This window comes from Corapipo altera, unplaced genomic scaffold, assembly GCF_003945725.1.
Source record: "Corapipo altera isolate COAL_440 unplaced genomic scaffold, ASM394572v1 52b, whole genome shotgun sequence".
Taxonomy (NCBI): domain Eukaryota; kingdom Metazoa; phylum Chordata; class Aves; order Passeriformes; family Pipridae; genus Corapipo; species Corapipo altera.
The window spans coordinates 5,962,490-5,979,898 of record NW_020884922.1 but is presented as its reverse complement, the minus strand read 5'-3'; the positions used below and the strand labels follow the sequence as shown (position 1 = coordinate 5,979,898).

The following is a 17,409-nucleotide window of genomic DNA, read 5'->3' as shown; positions in this document are numbered from 1 at the left end:
GTTCCGTTCTGCCTTTCGCGGCCCGGCCCGGCAGCAGGGGCTGGCGGAGGGCAGGCGGCGGGCGGGCAGCGGGGTCCCCTCCGGAGCATCCCACCGACAGCGGTGCCGAGGGGATGCGGCTGCCGCCCGAGGTGGGGGGACGCGCCCCATCCCGCACCTGCCCGGCGCCCTTGGGGCGGCGGAGCGGCGGCGGCCGCGGGCGCTGCGGCGGCGGCACCACGTGTCGGGGCGGGGAGCGGCGGGGCCGGGCGGGCGCCGCCACCCCCAGCGCCGCAGCGGCAGCAAAGCAAAGCAGAGCCCGGCTCAGCGCATCCCTCTCGTCCATGCCAGGTGCCTGTTCCCGGCCGCGCCGTGACTGAGGAGCGATGGGGCCCCTGCGGGAGAGCGGCAAGGTGAGGAGCCGCGGAGGGACGGGGCTCCTCTCGCGGAGGGGAGCGAGGAGAGGCAGGGGCAGGCAGATTTCGTCTTGCCCCCGCCCTGGGGGGGGGGGGAGGGGGGGGGCCGGGATTTGCCTGCCCCTGCCTCGATGATGGAAAGAGGAGGGCACATCCGAGAGGTCCCTGACGCCGGGGTGTCCCTTCCCGAGCAGGAGCAGAAGACGCAGCTGGAAAGGGAGGTGTCCCGCAGCCGCATCCCCCGCCTGGTCCTCCGGCCTCAGCAGAAGGTATCCCCAGCTTCCGAATCGCCCTTTTCGGAAGAGGAAAGCCGGGAATTCAACCCGCCCAGTTCCTCCGGGCGCTCCGGCAGGACCATCAGCAGCAACAGCTTCTGCTCAGGTACCGCAGAGAGACGCCCCTGACGCGGTGTCCCCGGGGGACACGGTGTGCCCACCGCGCCGACCCCCGAGGGTTCGCTGTCATACCCAGACGCAGGATCTGTGTGTCGGGCTCGTATCGAGCCGTGATGAGCAACCCGCTTTGCAGATGAAGAAGAGCAACCATTGATTTTTCCAGGGAAATCTAGTATCTGTTCTTTTAATATGTGTCCATAAGCGACACCAGATGTTTCCATTTCGAGTTCTGCTATCTGCTGCTAAAAAAGTTGACGGTTTTATTGCGGCAATAGAGTTGCTTTAAAAAGAGAGATGTGCCTTAAAAACTGGAGCATGGGTTTGAGGCATTTTGAAAAGCCCTTAAGTCAAGAGTCTGTAAAACAGAGGAGTTGCTTTTAAGGGTGTCAGAGTGCAATTCCTTTTGGCTTTGTGACGATGACCTCCATGAATCAGAACAGGATATGCTGAAGTTTTTGCTGCCGTATTGAATTGAGTTTTGTTTATTTTAGAATTTAGGCTTCTCCTGGTGAGTGTGTTGCCAGACAAGAGTTGGGCATGATGGATTCTCCACAGAGAGGGCAATGGCTGGGTGATAGATCAGAAGTAAATTATTACTCTCCAACTCTAGACCACCAAAGTGTCATGTGGTCTTCAAAATAAGTACATCCTGTTAAGTGAGAGACAAAACTAGATTTTTTTTTTATGTTAAATATTTGCCCTTTGTGGAGTTTAACACAATTTAAGTGCCTCGACTAGCAGTAAAAGACTCAGATGCCTACTAGTGGTGAGTCATTTTTTAATTCAGTGAAACTCTTCACCATGTACAACATTATGCACATGGACAACAAAATTGAGAGTCACATCATGAACACCTCGGACTGTATATACATATGGTAATTTTAAAGGTATTTGAGTCTCAAAAATTTGTTTTCAATAGTTGTATTTCAGAGATCATAATATTTTCAGTGGTGGACTTGGAAGTGCTTGGTTAATGATTGGACTCGATGACCTTAGAAAATCACAGAATCATATAAAGATTTAGGTTGTAAAGACCTCTAAGTAAAAATCTGAATAATAAAAAGTATTTTTGTAATAGTTAATATCAGAGCATGTTCCTTTTTTTTTTATTCATAAAGTATTTAATTTACAAGAGATTTTCCTGGGAACAGACCAAAATACTCATATTTATCTTGGTCTTCACTATAGTGGATCAGATTATTATAATTTTTTAAATTCCTTTAGCGAAAAACAGCGTATTGAACAGAGCGTACAAGTTTTCCTAGATGAGAAACACAATATCCATGTTTGAGTCTAGCTTTGCCAGATTTTGCAATTCAGTCTCAGTGGAATGATCTATTTGGTTATTGTTTAATGAACAATGCAGTGTGTTAAACAAATATCATAGAATTGTAAGAATGCTGAAGTCTTTTTCCCATGCTTTTTTAATCCCTTCACCTTACCTACTTGAAAAGCCCTTTTTGCCTGTTCCAAAGAAATAAAATCTTTTGAAGCTTTCTAGAAATACATTATTTTTTATGATCTCTCCCAAATGGCTGCTTTTCATCCATTTTTTTCCCCTGTGTGTTGACAAGCCTTTCATCTTGATTATTGACATTTTTTTCATCTTTTGGATTTGTACCATGTTCTTCAGATCTACTCAACGTGTAGCTGCCAGAGTCATATACCCTTGCTGTCCCACTGCACTATATAGGCTGTCTTGAGTCCCAGTAGCATGTTGTATTAGTCTGGGTGTGTCTGATCTCATGGCTTGACAGTTTTAGGGCACCTTTCATAGAAGTATTGGAGAGTACAGTGCTGGTCTCTTTACCTGCATCTCAAGCACAACTGCTCATCTCTTTTATTTCTTTTATTCAATTTTTATTATTCCATGAATGTTGCATTGATTTATTTTGATTTTTTTCCCCATGCTAATAGCTTTGTGCTTCTAAAGCCGCTTACCCAGTTTGACAGTGCTGTGAGTCTTCAGACCTTCTGCAGCCAAGGATCAGCCAAGGCACTGCTTTCCATATCAGAACCTGTCAGTTGTTGTTAGGTTTGATGGAATTTTCACTGTAATGCAGGTATGACAACAGTCACTAACTTGATTTCCTCATTTTCTGACATCTCTTCCCTATCTTCCACTTATGATCCTTCTTTATCATAGTATGTCTAATTTAGATTGAAATTCACCAGCAGCAGCAGGTGGCTGCTGGTTCCTGTTTCTGGGGAGGGGATGGCAAAGAGCTGTACAGAGAGGTGAGTGAAGGGGCCTCAGCTTCTACCCTGCCTCTCCTAGTGCTTCATCTTAATTGAGAAGTGGCATGTGCAGAAACAGTATTTAAAATTAGCGAGTAATACAGTCAAAGAGAGGAGCAGATGTATCATATGAGCAATAATGTAGCAGTATGAAAAAGTTCATGAGCATTTGGATAAATGTCTGTATTGTAGTTTCTTTGGAGCTTTAAACTCCAAAATGTTCTTGATAAGCAGCAGATAGTATGAATTGATCCCCGGAATAATTCCTTTCCTCTTTACCCTTCTCTTTTCAAGTTGTTCTCTACCTTTCTTCCATTATTATTGACACCAAGTAGTTATGATCAGTAGATTTCTTTTTGCCGCAGTAGAAATGATATTTTTTCTCTTCATCCATTAAATATATTTTTTCTGCTTGATTCCCTAGAGCTTCTGGTGTTGTCCATTTTCCCTGTGTGCTTACATTGGTCCCAATTCATAAGTGAAGGCTTAGAGTTCTTTCTTTCTAAATGAGAGTAGGAGGATCCTCTAGGTATTATTAATGTTATTTTAGGAACCATGGCAATGCTGCAAGCATGGTGGCAACAGCAAAAAATACCTCTTGGCAACAGAAAAGAGACAGTTTTCATAATGCTTAGTTCCTTTTGAAGAAGTTGTTAGTTCTGGCTGTGATAGGTTTTAAATTTGCATGATCAGCTCCCTCTTTGTCTTGTTTAACCGGATCAGAGACTCACTTGACCATGTTGGTCAATTATTTGTAGTTGACTTTATGTCAGCTTTGCTTTGTAAGTCCATATGAAGCATGGTGAGACTGTTAGTCTTCTCTGTGATATTCCTGAAATATGTTTTTAATATTCTTTGTTTCTGCCAAGTGAACATGGATGCTGTCTGGATGTTGTGTAGGCAAGCTAAGCCTTTGTATCAGTATTCACCGTGCACAATCCTTCCTTAAAATCTTAGAGCATCTGGGGTCCTGGCTGTCATTTGATATGGGAGCACTTCTCTTCTATGGCTTGGATGTCAGCCACAGGACTCATATGATGTCAGACGATGAAAAAGCACTCTCCCAGCAGCTTTGTCTGGCTCAAATGCTACTGAGCATTTGCCCGTGTCACGTGTGTTTTTCTCATAAGTTGCACTTGGCTTCAAAGTGGCTGTGTGCTCTTACCTTGTCAGTTGAGCAGAGAACACAATTTAAAGCACCCCAAACAAGCCATCTGCTGATAGATCCATGGCAGAGCAGCTGCTGGGCCTTTGGTCATTCCAGTTACAGTGTTTGCTTTGTAAGAAATGTGAAACTTTGGGCGAGGCATTATCCTTGATTTTGGTGTACGTGTCCATTTGATACCAAACCAGTTGCTTATTGAATCAAAGTCAGCCTGAACATGCTAAGCTAAGTAAGTGTGTTTGGCTTTTCTTTTAAAAAGGAATTATTTTGTATAATATATAGGATATATTTTGTTTCTGCTTTCAATTTCTGAATAGCTCAGCTTTTAAATTCCTCTTTATGAAGAAGACTTGTTATGTGCTACCTTTGTAACAATGCCCAAGCACTCCTTCAGCCTTTTCTCAGAAGCCAGTCACCTGAATTTCTGCAGTGAAGCTTTGGTGACTGAGATGGAGCTTTTCAGGAAGCACTTATGCATTTTCAGCATAAGAATTCGTTCAGCAAAAGAATTTTTGAGCCAGAGGACTTGTTTTATGCCCATAGCAAACAGTTCCTCTTTTCTCGGGCTTACCTGTTGTGCTGGTTTAAAAGTTAACCAGCAGGGGAAACCAACCCAACTCAAAAGAGAGATTACAAATCAGAATAACAATTTAATAAAATAATACAATAAGTACGACCACACGGACAAGCAACCAGCCCTAACCCACAAAGCCCAAATGTACAACCCAGCACCCCAGGGCACAAACAAAACAGTGCTCCCTGGGCCCCCCCTGAGTCCAAAGCAAAGGGAGAGGGGAAAAACCTGCTGGTGGGAGAGCTGCTGCAGTCCGGCCAAAGTGGTGATTGCAGTTCAGTTGAGGGTGGTGGTCTCAGTCCGGCTGAGAGCGGTGAGCTGCAGTCTGGCTGAGAGCGGTGAGCTGCAGCCCTCCTCTGGATCCCACAAGAGGTGGAAAGGTTCTGAAACTCCAGGTTTATATATTCTCCAGCTCAGGCAGCAATGCTTAGTCCCTCCCTCAGAGTGGGGAATTCCATAAAAGGATGTGAGGGTGCTCAGTCAGGGAATTCCACAAAAGGGCATGAGGACAGGAGCATGGGGGGGGCCACCTTGCAGACCTCTACTGACAACAGTTTCTGGGAAATGGCATGGAGGGCTATAGAATACACAGTTTTGGGCTACACCCATCCTATGATGAATTGGTCCCAGCTGTTCTAACTAGGACACCTGTACATCATCTTTTTACCTAGACCGAATAGCCCTACAGGCTATTGAAAACCAGTAGCATCTCTGTACTTCAATGTTTGTGACTCTCTCCAACACAGTCTTCAAAAATAAGAGTTGAAGCTTCTTTTTTGCTTTTTCTTTAAAATTTCAAGATTTAGTTCAATGCTTATTCATGTTCAATCCTTATTTCATAACTCATTCTTTCCTGGTGTAACCATTTTTTTTAAATCTTGTTCTTTGCATGTGTGACACAATAAATGTGCATCTGTACAGCAGTGGCTGCACTGTAAGCCTGGGGGTGTGGGTGCTGCAGCAGGAATCATAGTGTTGCCATTTCCTGCTCACTTGCTCCTGTGCACACTCCCCTCAAACTCAGAGATAATTTGCCAATTGGCTCTGCTATTGATCCATACTGGGGTTGAGTTCACAGAGTGTCAAAAAGAGCACGTAGGCTTTAGACAGGCTTATTGAAGTCCATTTGTATGTGCAACCCATATTGATAGCCACGGACAAGAAGAATAGGGTTTCAACAGGTGTTGCTGAAGAAAAAGTTGTACTTTCTTGCACTCCAGTAAATCATTTCTTTGTTAGAGCATTGAAGGAGGTTGCATTGTAAACCAGCTAGCCTTGGAGGCTACACTATTAAAGTGTATGTACTTAAATATGTATTCCTGAATAGAAGTAGATACAGGAAAACAAATTTTTAGTATTTAGTCAACATTTTGAGGCCAGGGAGTTAGTATAAATGACTGAAAATAATTTCGTCTATTATTTGTGTGTATGTGTGTATGTATTATTATGGAAATAGTGAGTTCACCCATTTTCCATGTTTCTGGTTATCAGAGGAAGTTGCCTAAATAATTCCTTTGATTTTTAGTCTGAGTTATTGATTCAAAGAGACGTGCTTAAAAGTTCTCAAGTATGTGATAATGCAAGTTAACTTCTCTTTCCTGCAGTCCTTTATGCTGTGCTTTTCCACAGTCCATTTGCTTTTTTTTCAGACTTCTGAAGTGGAGGTCTTCTCCATCATGCTTGTTTGCTGCACTCTGTAAGGCAGTTCAGTGACTACTGTGATATTAATTTACAAAAATGTTGAAACCAAGTCTGCTTTCAAAAATACACATATGGACATTTAGCATGAGGGTGACACTGGTGACATGCTTCCTTTTCTCACTGCTGCTTTCCTAGAGAATTTCCTGCTGGGTCGGCTTACACGCAATAATTTATTATTGCTTTACATTTTGAGCTACAAGTTCTGTTTCCATGGCACAGAGATCTGTTCCAAACGTGTAAATGAGAAAAGTGTCTAGGTACTAAAGAGCAAAGCCTACTCGTTCCTCAGTTTTTGGCATTTCCCTGCTTCTTTTTCAACATCACTGTTTATTCTCTTACTAAGTAACAATCCTTTTGTCCCTCTTGCCACACAACAACATCTGGAAGCCAAAATATTTGACCTTTTGAATGTTTGTTATCACCTTTTAATGCATCTGTCAGTACTGTGAACCTTTAAAACCTGAGCCAGAGCCTTCCAAGGTCAGTAGAACAGTTCCTGTTCACTCTGGCACATTTTGGATGGTGTCCTGAGAATAGTCACCCTTTCTACTACACCTCACCCTTTCTACTACCCTGTTTGTCATAGCTTGCTGTGTACTACAGGCTGAATTCTAAATAATATTGTGTATTTTCTTCACCACAAATATGTAATCTAATACCTTTTTTGCAGTGCTTTTCATACAACTTTCTATTGAGTTGAATGATGTCACATATACTGAAGAAAATCACAACTTGTGGGAGGAGTGAAACTTTAATCAGAAGTCTTTGATTTGTTTTGTGCTAAAAGAGAATCTTGATGTTTTAAGAGAATTCAACCTGACATTTTTTAACCCTGCATTTATAGGGTTAATATATATCCTTGAAATTTTTGAAAAGTGTTTTGAGACTTATGAATCACCAATTATAGTCAGTGGGTTCTATGGTGATACTGAGTGGCAATCTTGGCTTGAGGACAGTTTAAGAAAAAATATGTGTAATCCAACAATGGATAGAATATAGGCAGTTTCCTTCCATTAGAAGGTGAACAGTGCAACCTTATGAGATGATATTGAAGCTGTGAGGGTCACAGTCATATGCTGTTGTCAGCCATGGATGCAGAGCTGTATGGGAACAAAGGAGTATAAAGTGTTGCAACATTTGAGGACCAAGTACAAATTTCTATGTGGTCTGTTGAAAATTTTTATTTTCAAAAATGGTGCCTTCAAAATTGGAAAGAATATTTATAATTTCTTCCTTTGCTGCATAATGGAATAAAACACATTAAAACACACACACAGAAACCCATCTATATATATGTATATATTTCACATATTGTTAATACTAAATGGGTAGTATTTCTTATACTGGATGTAGTCAATGCTTTCCCACTAAAGGTAGGAGCAGTGGTTCCGCTTCCGGCTCCTGTCCTCAGGAAGGGTTAGTAAGGTCTACTGAAGTGCTTAAAAAACTCCATACCAAATAGAAAAGACTCTTCTTTTTCTCTTTTTTAGACTCTTTCCTGACCTTACCTTTAGTTAAAACTTTTCTATAAAAATTTTAAAAAGATTTTTCGTCCTTTTTCATCGTAAACCCCTTGTCCAAATGTTATCTGTGACAAGGAGCTGTTCTATTCCCGACCACAGTGCTCTCCTAGTAACAGTACTATTTTTATTGATATTTTTACTGGTAAGCCCTTATGCTTCTGTTCCATAATGCTAATACCATTAGTGGGGCTATAAATGTAATGACAGGGCCAGAAAGCCACAATTATAGAGTCCTTTTTTTCACGTGGTTTCACAGAAGTCACATCAGCCCTGCCTGTTAGGGAAATGTTCAAATAGAAGGAATATTAGTAGATTTACTGCTGAAGTCAAAATTTGCTACTTCAGTATGACTTAGCTTTTGTACAGTTAGATGTCAGAGCAGATACCTTTAAGGACATGTTTATGGGAAATCCTGCATTGTAAAAGATGTCCAAGCTGTAGGGGCAGGTCAGTCTGTTCTTTTTTCACCTTCTTCTCCCCTCTTCCACATTATCTTAGCCTGTCAGGATTCCTGCCATGCTGTGACTGAGCAGAGAGGACCACTTACCAAATTCAGTGAGCAGCTCTCATGCTAAATTTTCAGCAATGACCATTAGTGGTCAGCCTGTGGGTGTGACAGAAGCAAGGTCAAAAGGGCTGGTGAGTAACAGATGTGAAAGTTGCCTGTATGTTAGTGATGGGAACCTCAGCAACCACCAGAAGAAATCAAAGATGTTTAGTCTTGATTTTACTTACTTGACTACTGGGTTAGATTTTATGGCTAGAACATTAAAATCAATAGTTCCAGCTTGAAAGACGAATGAGGAATAACAGGGTGGAATATCTTACAAATGTAAAGAAAAAACATGTAGGTTGTAGGGATCTCTGGAGACGATTTCATCCAGCCTCCCTTTTGAAGCCGACCTGTTTCCAGCACTAAGTCACAGCAGCCAAGGCTTTGTCCATCTAAGACTAGAAACCCTTCAAGGACAAGAGTTTGCACAGCCTCTGTAGGTGACCTCAGGGAGTGGTGGAGCTGCTAGACTGCCTTTGTTCACAAGCAAAATGGAGCATAGTTAATTCCAGTTTTGCCTGCAGAGACACTGAGATTAAACGTGGAATTAATTTGCTTAGCAGCATTTTGTATAAGTAGGCCGCCTTTCTTTTCCTGACAGGGCTATAGTTTTGGTTGCCCTTCTGCCCTTCTTTGGTGTGTTTGACTTCTGGTAAGACACTTGCCTCAGAAGAACATGATATTCTAAGACATTTTCTTAAATACCAAGCCAAACAGGTTTTAAAAATAAGTTTCTTAACTATGAAATGAGTTTAGAACTGATCAGAATGACCAAATCTAGTAGCATTTTTAGGACCCTACTTTTAGTGAAGTTATTGAATATTTTTTACAACAGTCTGTGTCATTTTGCAGGTGACAAATTGTTAGTAACAAATTATTAACCTTATAGAGTACATGAAATCACCTATTGGAATTGCTTCAGTAAAATTGAAGTTTTAGTACAATCAGGAGCTGAGGAGAATATTCACAGTTCTTACCTTAAGCTGTGCTGGTTGCTGGGCACATGAGGGTGCCTCCAGAGGGCCATTCTGTGTTGTGGTGAGGTTAGATTTATGCCTGTTGAGACCCTCATGGTGTGGAAGTTAATATGCTTCTACCTCTGTCTTTCTTTGTGTACTACTAATTTTATACTGTTATGTTTCATCTGCTACTTTTACTGCATTTCCCAGTTATTCCAGAAGGATGCTGTGAGTCTTCCATTAGCACTGTTTTCTGCCTGGGCAGTGAGCCCTCACTGGTTCAGCTGCCCAAGTCAGAGCAGTGGTTGGGCTAGTCCATGGAGAGAGGAGAGATTCTCCAGGAAGTGACTCAGAATTAGTCTGTCCTTATAACTCACTCTCCCAGGGAGCCTCTTTCTTTCTGTTTAATACAGAAAGAGCCTTACAGGTGGAAGCTTTGGTGTCTATCTATTGTTGCATAAAACACCTCTGTGCTACAAGACCAAGCTTGCAGTGCACCATCATGGCAGAGCTGTGGTTACCCGGACTAACAGATCCTGGGATGAATGGAAAGGGAACCGCCAGGAAATTTGTTTTGTCTTGGTACGCTGAATATTTAAAATTTCATTACAGTCATGTGTTTAATTCTGGAATCCACATTTCTTGGTGGAAATTCAGAGTATGTACAGCCTGAACATTGGTCAAGAGAACCCTAGAAGGAAATGAAAGTTGGGCAGTGGAATAGGGATCAGGTAGAAACAGGAAAGTTCAGTCTCCCAGGAGTGCCTAACTAGATCTGGCAGCTAAGAGTGAAAGCAGAAAGAAGTCAGCGCTTCCTCAGCGAGAGCATCATTAATTATTTGGATGTGTTATATAAGGAGGTTGTATATTCAGTGTTTCTTGAAGCCTTTAGGAAAAGGCAGTAATTTTCTAAAGAATGTTCTAAGGATTTTCCAGTGAACCTTCTAAAGTCTCTGTGCCCAGAAAATCAGAGAAAATCATCACGTCAAAACATATAGCCTAAAAGTCTATAAGAACAATATATTTGTCAGCTGTTAATAGTATTATTATCTTTCACTCTGTTGTTTATATTTTGACTTTACTATTTAAAAGTTAGTCAGTACATGCAAATGTCAGAGTGTTCTGAGCAACTTTCCTGATTGTTTGTGTGAAAAGACACTATCCCATGCTTGGCTTTGAAACTTGGCAGGCGTGTCTGATCTGGGAGAGGGCTTGGACACAGAATTTCAGTGATGAAATCCAGCTGATGTTCAAAGGAAAAGCGTACTCCCAGAACGCTCTTAGGAGGCCAGTGGGGAAAAAAGACACCATGAAAGAAAGCAATGAAAGTTGTGCGTTATAAATTCATGTCATTTTCCTTCTTGTGCAAGTAAATAATTCAGGCAAGATCAGAAGTACAGGCTTTCACAGCACTATTTGCCAGCTTTCTCTCTTTTGTCTTCCTGATGCTCATGTGCCTGAGAAGGAAAATCAGGTTTACCTGTATTCCTGAGAAGTCTGGACCTGAAATCCTTACTGGGGCAAAACTCCTGCCAAGTTACAGGACTAAATCCTTAGCTGACCTTGCTGAAAATTACAAATATATCTTCAGCACAAAGTGAATGCCATTGTGGGCTCATCTGCTCCTGTTACCCTATTTTTGGAGAGAGATTCCTTATCTCGTCCCTTTTCTGGACAGGTGGAGGTCTTCACCTCCTTCCATTAGAGTTGTCAGCAGGGTTTTAGAGGAACCTACAGGTCTGCTGGAAATACTGAGCCCACAGTGCCGCAGTTGCATCTTTCTGTGTACAGATGAGGAGCAGAGGTGCTCACTGCAGCAGTGAGCAGGGCAGATGTCAGGCTGGCTGTGAGATGGAGGGGAATCAGCTTGATGTGCTGTCAAGGTCTACAGGGAAGTCTGCTGCTCTCCTCTGGGGGAGAGTTCACCTACAGCATTAAATACAAATAAATACTTGTTAAGGCTTTGATAGGAGGACAGAGGAAGGAAGCAGGGAAGGACAGAGGTATGTGCAGGTATGTGAACAGCTGGAGAGCACCTCACTGTTCACCAAGACTTTTCCTTGTGCCAGGATAGTGAGTTGTGGGTCAGGTGGGAGGTGGATCCCCCCAGTGTTCAGCAGAGCTTTGCTTGCCTTTGTTGGTGAGCACCAGCATTTCGTAGGCAGCTCTTCCTTTCTGTTGTAGTAAACATTTGGATTATTCAAAAGGCTGAGATACAAAAATGTTTCCCTGCAGCTTGCCCTAGTTTCGGAAAATTTATAATTTTGTTCATGTTTCTGGCTAATGCAAAGTAGAAGAAGATGTACATTACATAAAAAATAACAAGTGATCAGAGGAGAGGGAGTACAACAAAACCATTCATTTACTGCAGCTGGAGTGGGAGTGCTCACCTGGTTCTTGGTGTATCTAAAGGTCACGAGGGATACAAATAAAGAAGAGCTGTTCTTCTTTGTGCCAGGCTCATTTGTTCCTTTAAAAAGTGCCCCATTGAAATGAAAGCTGAAGTTCTTGAGGGTAAAACAAGGATATATAGATACAACATAATCTGATGGCACAGTGTCAGCAGTATGATATCAGAGGCAATGTCAGCAGGTGGAAAATAAAATATTTTTATGCTATTTTTGTATTCATTCTTTAGCTATCTTATTTCATTATTTCAGTTAGTTTTACACATTTGGTTTTTTTAACGTCTCAATTCTTAACACTGTTGTTTCTTTCATTGTTTAAAGATTTATCAGCCCCTGTGATTCTTCCAGGTAGCATCTCTATAGCTTTGGAAGTTACTTGTATATAAAATCTCCCATATAAAACGTATCTGTGAGGTCTGCAGAACATGTGCAGGTATCACAGTAAATTTATTTGTGGAGAGATGAAGTAGAGAGTTTCTTGCAGGGTTTTTTTTGCTGTTGTTTTTGTTTTAACACAAGTTTAGGAAAATACCGCCTCATACAGAAATATCTGAATGGAAAAGTCAAAATTAAAAATAAACTGCACAAACTGTCACTTGTTTCTGAGTATATTTGATTATGAATATTTGTGTGCTTTTAAAGAGAGGATGCTTTGGACATAGCTAAAGAAGCTGCTTAAATGCTTCTAAAGTGAGGATGCTTTGGACATAGCTAAAGAAGCTGTTAAATGCAATTCAGAAGCTCACTCAACAATGCTGATCAACTGCCCTGTAGGTAGCATTCGCTCTGCCTGCAGAAGAGATTCTAAACCTTGAAGAAAAGGAAATGGGTGCCTATCTGTGAGGAAATTGTCACCTTCTCTTTTCTCTGTATTGAGTTATACTGTGATGTTTATGTGACTGGAAAGGATAAAAAGTAAACTAAAATCATTTGGGCGGCAATCCAGTCAGGACGAATGTGAGGGTGGTCTGAAAACTTCATTAGCAATCTTTTATTTCCTGTTATTTTGCTAGGGACATATTCTGAGTTGCAGAAGGCAGCAGCAAGATGGCGAAAGAAAATGCTTGTTGGCTTAATTGTGATGATTTGAAAGAATTAAATATGATTAAGCCATATTAGGTACTTTGCATTCTTACTGTCCTTGGTGCCTTGGGAAATGATTCTGGTAGTAGGCTTGGTTACCCCATGGCTTGGCATCATGCCTGACACTTGGCAGAGACCTGGGATGCAGCACCTCAGGGTGCTGGCTGCTCCTACAGGCTCTGCTTTGGAGGGTCAGCACCCATGTGTGCCTTGCTCAGGACTGGAGGCAGGACATAGAAAAATGGGAAGCAGAACATTGAAACAGATAGGTAGGGGTAGAATAACTGGCCAGTCATGAAGGAAAACTGGATCATATGAAAGGATAAGGTTTTTCTACTGTGTTGAGGGAGCAGTAGTTAACAGTAGCAAAAGCTGCTCTTTCCTGCAGAGGGGAGGTGGGCAGGGAGGTATTAGATAGATATGGGACTGCCTCATAAATGCGCAGTCATGCATTGAATTTTAAATCAATCTGCCCATGCAAAACTCAGTGCAAGATGAGGCTTGACCTAAATTATGAAAAGGGTGGAAGTGATAAGTGCAATATGGTCATGCAAATTACTTGGCTCAGTTGCAGGTACTTTGGGTTTCATGTTAGGTAAAGATAATGCACCAGGAGAAGATTGCAATTGCATAATTTAGATGACAGCTTTCATTTTGTCCTGGGAAAGAGCAAGCAATTACATTTTTCCAGGAGAGTCAGAGTAGTATGTTTGATTTTGTTGTGTATCACTTAGCCACCATGACTTTTAGAGGAACCGCGATTACTCCAGATTACAGGGGATGTGATTAGATGAAGCAGGGTTTTGATTTGTGGATTTCATTTAGAATCAGGCTTTTTACTTTGCATTCAATTGTTAAGAGCTGGAGTGTTTGTTTCCGTGGAGGTCAGGAACTCGGATCTGTTCCCTAGGTAGCTGCTGATGCCCTGGAGCATTGTTGTGCCCTCAGAGGAATTCAGCTTTAGACAAAAGCAGCCTGTGTATAACCCACTCTCATCAGAACTAGGTACCACACAGACACTTGGTCAAGAATGGAAGAGTTCTGTGTTCATAGTTGAATCATAGAATCATAAAATCATAGAATCAGCTGGGTTGGAAGGGACCTCCAAGATCATCAAGTCCAACCCTTGATCCACTAACGCTGTGGTTACTAGGCCATGGCACTAAGTGCCACATCCAGTCTCTTTTTAAAAATTGCTTTTAAAGGAAAGACAATTTTGAGAAACCCTTATTAATTCCATTTAAATGAAATTCCTGACTTCTTGCATATGGGCTGTAGGTTGTTCTTTTGTGTCTGTTGTTCAGATAGGGGAACACTTCTTGAAGGAGAGCGTGTGGCCCATGCTTGCCTTGCATCCAGCATGCACTACCCAGTGCATTTTTGTGTCTCATGTATTTTCATGCTATAATGTTCCCTAACCTAGCTAAAGGAATTAATCTTAGATATGAATTTTCATTAGGTAGCCCCTGATTTTGTATTTTGTCAGACTTAGCAAAACAAATACTTGCCCTGTTAGTCTGCCATAAGTTATTCGTGTTCTTCACAAAATAGGTGAAACAAGTAGCTTCTCACCAGGTTTCAGAGGCAAGGTTGTGTGTATCACTTACTGTAAAGAGTTGTAGTTCAAACACTCCCTTTTATTCTGCTAACTTTAATGTACTTATTAGTTAAAAATGTTGATGTTTTCCCTTTTCTCTTCAGATGACACTGGCTGTCCTAGTAGCCAGTCAGTATCTCCAGTTAAGACTCCTCCTGATGCTGGAAAAAGTCCAATCAGTTTTTGCACTGGTAGCGATGGAGATTTCTCCAGGAAGAAATTCAGTCCAGGGTCAATGAGTGAAGGGAACATACAGCTGGCTCGATATAAGAAGGACACAAAGACAAGCCTTGTAAAGCCCGGTGAGTATAATTCCTTTCATTTCCTTAATTACACTTTCTCATTGACTGGTACATTTACAGATGTCTACATACATGGTGTTGTGCTGCCTGTGATACCACTAATGCTGATAGCAAATAAAAAAAATAGTCGGGTTCTTGCTATGGAGCCACCTGCAAGATGTGAAAACACTACTGGTATTGTCTTTTTCATGGAAATATAATTAATTGACATCTTCACTTTCTTTTATGAGACTCAATGGTGATGTCAAATAACTGAAATGGATTTTACCATGTTTCGTAGTAATTGCACACATATTTCACTTCCCAAAGATAAATGACTCTTAATATGAAAGCGAAGTCTCGTGACATTCTTAGATTTATTGTTGGATCCTGCCTAAAGTTTAGGTTGCCAGGCTGTGATAGCTCTGGAGATACAACATGTCAGCCCAAGGCAAAAGGAGACGCACTCATGATTCAGTCAGTGCAGTATTGAGGCCAAAAACGCCTGAATCCCACATATGGACTGCCTGTCCTCTTGCCTTGGTCTAATGGGCCACCTCAGACCACCAGCTAAATCAGCACCTGCTTGTCGCACATCCAAGGCTAAATACCCTGCTGTGCCATTGGTTGCTGTAATTTTAATGAGTAGATATAAAATATTTTTGTGATTCATGTGCAGGCAGCTCTTGATTACAAATGGTCAGGATATTTGTGCTGGTATTTAATTAATCATGGAGACAGAACTGGCCCTGTACAGAGCCAGCTGCAGAACTGACATGGTTTATCAGCTCAGGTACCTCCTGGTTATATTGTTTCCAGAGTCATTTTACCTCTGGAAGCAATTTATATACTTTCGTGAAAAGCCAGCTCAGATTTGCCAGTACCATGTTTAATCCAGAAACGGTAGAGAATCTATTGCAAAATCTCTTCACTGGATTGGTCATTCTGATTTACCTCTGCAAGTTCTTCAGCTCATTTCATAGCACCATGTTACTTGAGTGTTCCCAGTCTCCTATTGATAACCATAATGAATGATAGATAATATTTTTTTCAAGGTTTGTTTTCTGTTCCATTAAAGTCAAGGAATCTAATGCAGGCAGAATGCAGTGAATGTGTTGTAAGACAGTCAAATCTGCAGCCGTGGCTACCACAACAGTTTTGTTTGTGAATATGAACGTGGCTTAGCAAAATGTGGATAATGAATCGCAAAAGTTTGTTTCTACTGGAGAATCCTATACACAAGGAAAAGAGTTATGCAACTTTTTCAATAAATTATTTGTTTTCAATTTTGCACTTAAATTGCCTTATCAAATTATTAGCCTTTTGCAGTAATAGTCAGAAGTCATATTATTGAATGCATTATTTCAAATCTTTGAACAGACTTAATTTAGGTATTTACCTATTCTTGTAAGTGGGCCACTATATACCCATCAGAACCTCTGTATTGATCTCTAAGATTGCAAAACTTGTCTCTAGATTTCAAGTGTGTCGATCCTGAGATCTATTAAAACTCTCAGAGCAGCAACTGGGTCCGATTTACAGGGTACTTCTAAGTTCCTCCTGCCAAATATCTCACACTTTTTTTTGTGGAAAGTTTTTCAAAATCATGTCATAGTCAGTGTGAGAGCTGACACAGAAATGGAAAGCATGACAGCGAACAGCCAGGGTTCATTTTCCTCAGTGACGGCCACAGAGGTTAATGTGATTCTCTTCCATTGCTATCTTTTGGCTTCAGGTGAATCCAGTCTTTTCCCCATGACCTTCTCTGGCATGAATTTCTAGTGACTCAGTTGGAAAGATCTAGCCCTTGTGAAAGAGGAGACATCACCCTGTAGCAAAACGAACAAGGAGTAACAGCGAACTAGTAGAAGGGAGATGGGATACAGGAGGAGAATAACAACAACGCGTTATACACGTTGTCATACATAAAGGGAATTGTGCATAATTTTCTCTTTAGCAAAATCCTCTCTTGATTTATGGAGATTATTTCATACTTATCTGAAATGTCTTGTGATAAGGACCACATAGCATGAGTCACACATGAGAGACAAAAATCCAGCCTTCCACTATCTTTTGCCATGTCCTAGGCTACAGTTTTGTAGACAAGTACATCAATCAGTGTGCACTTTCAAAATGCCTGTCATTTTGCTGAAAATCTATCCATTTCCAGGAGTGTTTTCTTGGAACGTACTGAATGTCAGAAGAAATACATACATAAATATTTAGATAACTCAGGAAATGTTAGAATGGGGATAGCACTGAGAATGAACCCTGGGATGTTTTTAGGCTGTTCCCAAGCTCTGATATTTTTCTGCTGTTCTAGTTTCATCACTTCATCTTTCTTTTCTGACTTCAAAATACACAAGGTCTTTTCTTTTTCTCTATCAACCTAAGGTCTTTTTATATGGATCTAAGTCATCTTACCTCTTGAAGTATTAACAAGCTAGATTGGGATATCATTCATAATTTATGTTGTTTGCATAGAGAACCATGCATAATCCTGGAATGCATCTTGCTAAACCTCTAAAATATTTATA

The 17,409-nt window shown here is 41.3% G+C and overlaps 1 protein-coding gene across 1 annotated transcript in view; it reads left to right on the top strand.

Annotated features, from left to right (window-relative positions):
* Positions 1–247: 247 nt before the first annotated feature.
* The window catches only part of SYBU (syntabulin), a 41,325-nt gene continuing 24,163 nt past the window's right edge, over positions 248–17,409 (top strand). The window contains exons 1-3 of the mRNA XM_027656951.1: positions 248–392; positions 590–776; positions 14,696–14,893. Coding sequence (XP_027512752.1) covers positions 366–392; positions 590–776; positions 14,696–14,893 — 412 coding nt within the window. The 5' untranslated portion in view covers positions 248–365. The remainder of the gene's footprint in view (positions 393–589; positions 777–14,695; positions 14,894–17,409) is intronic.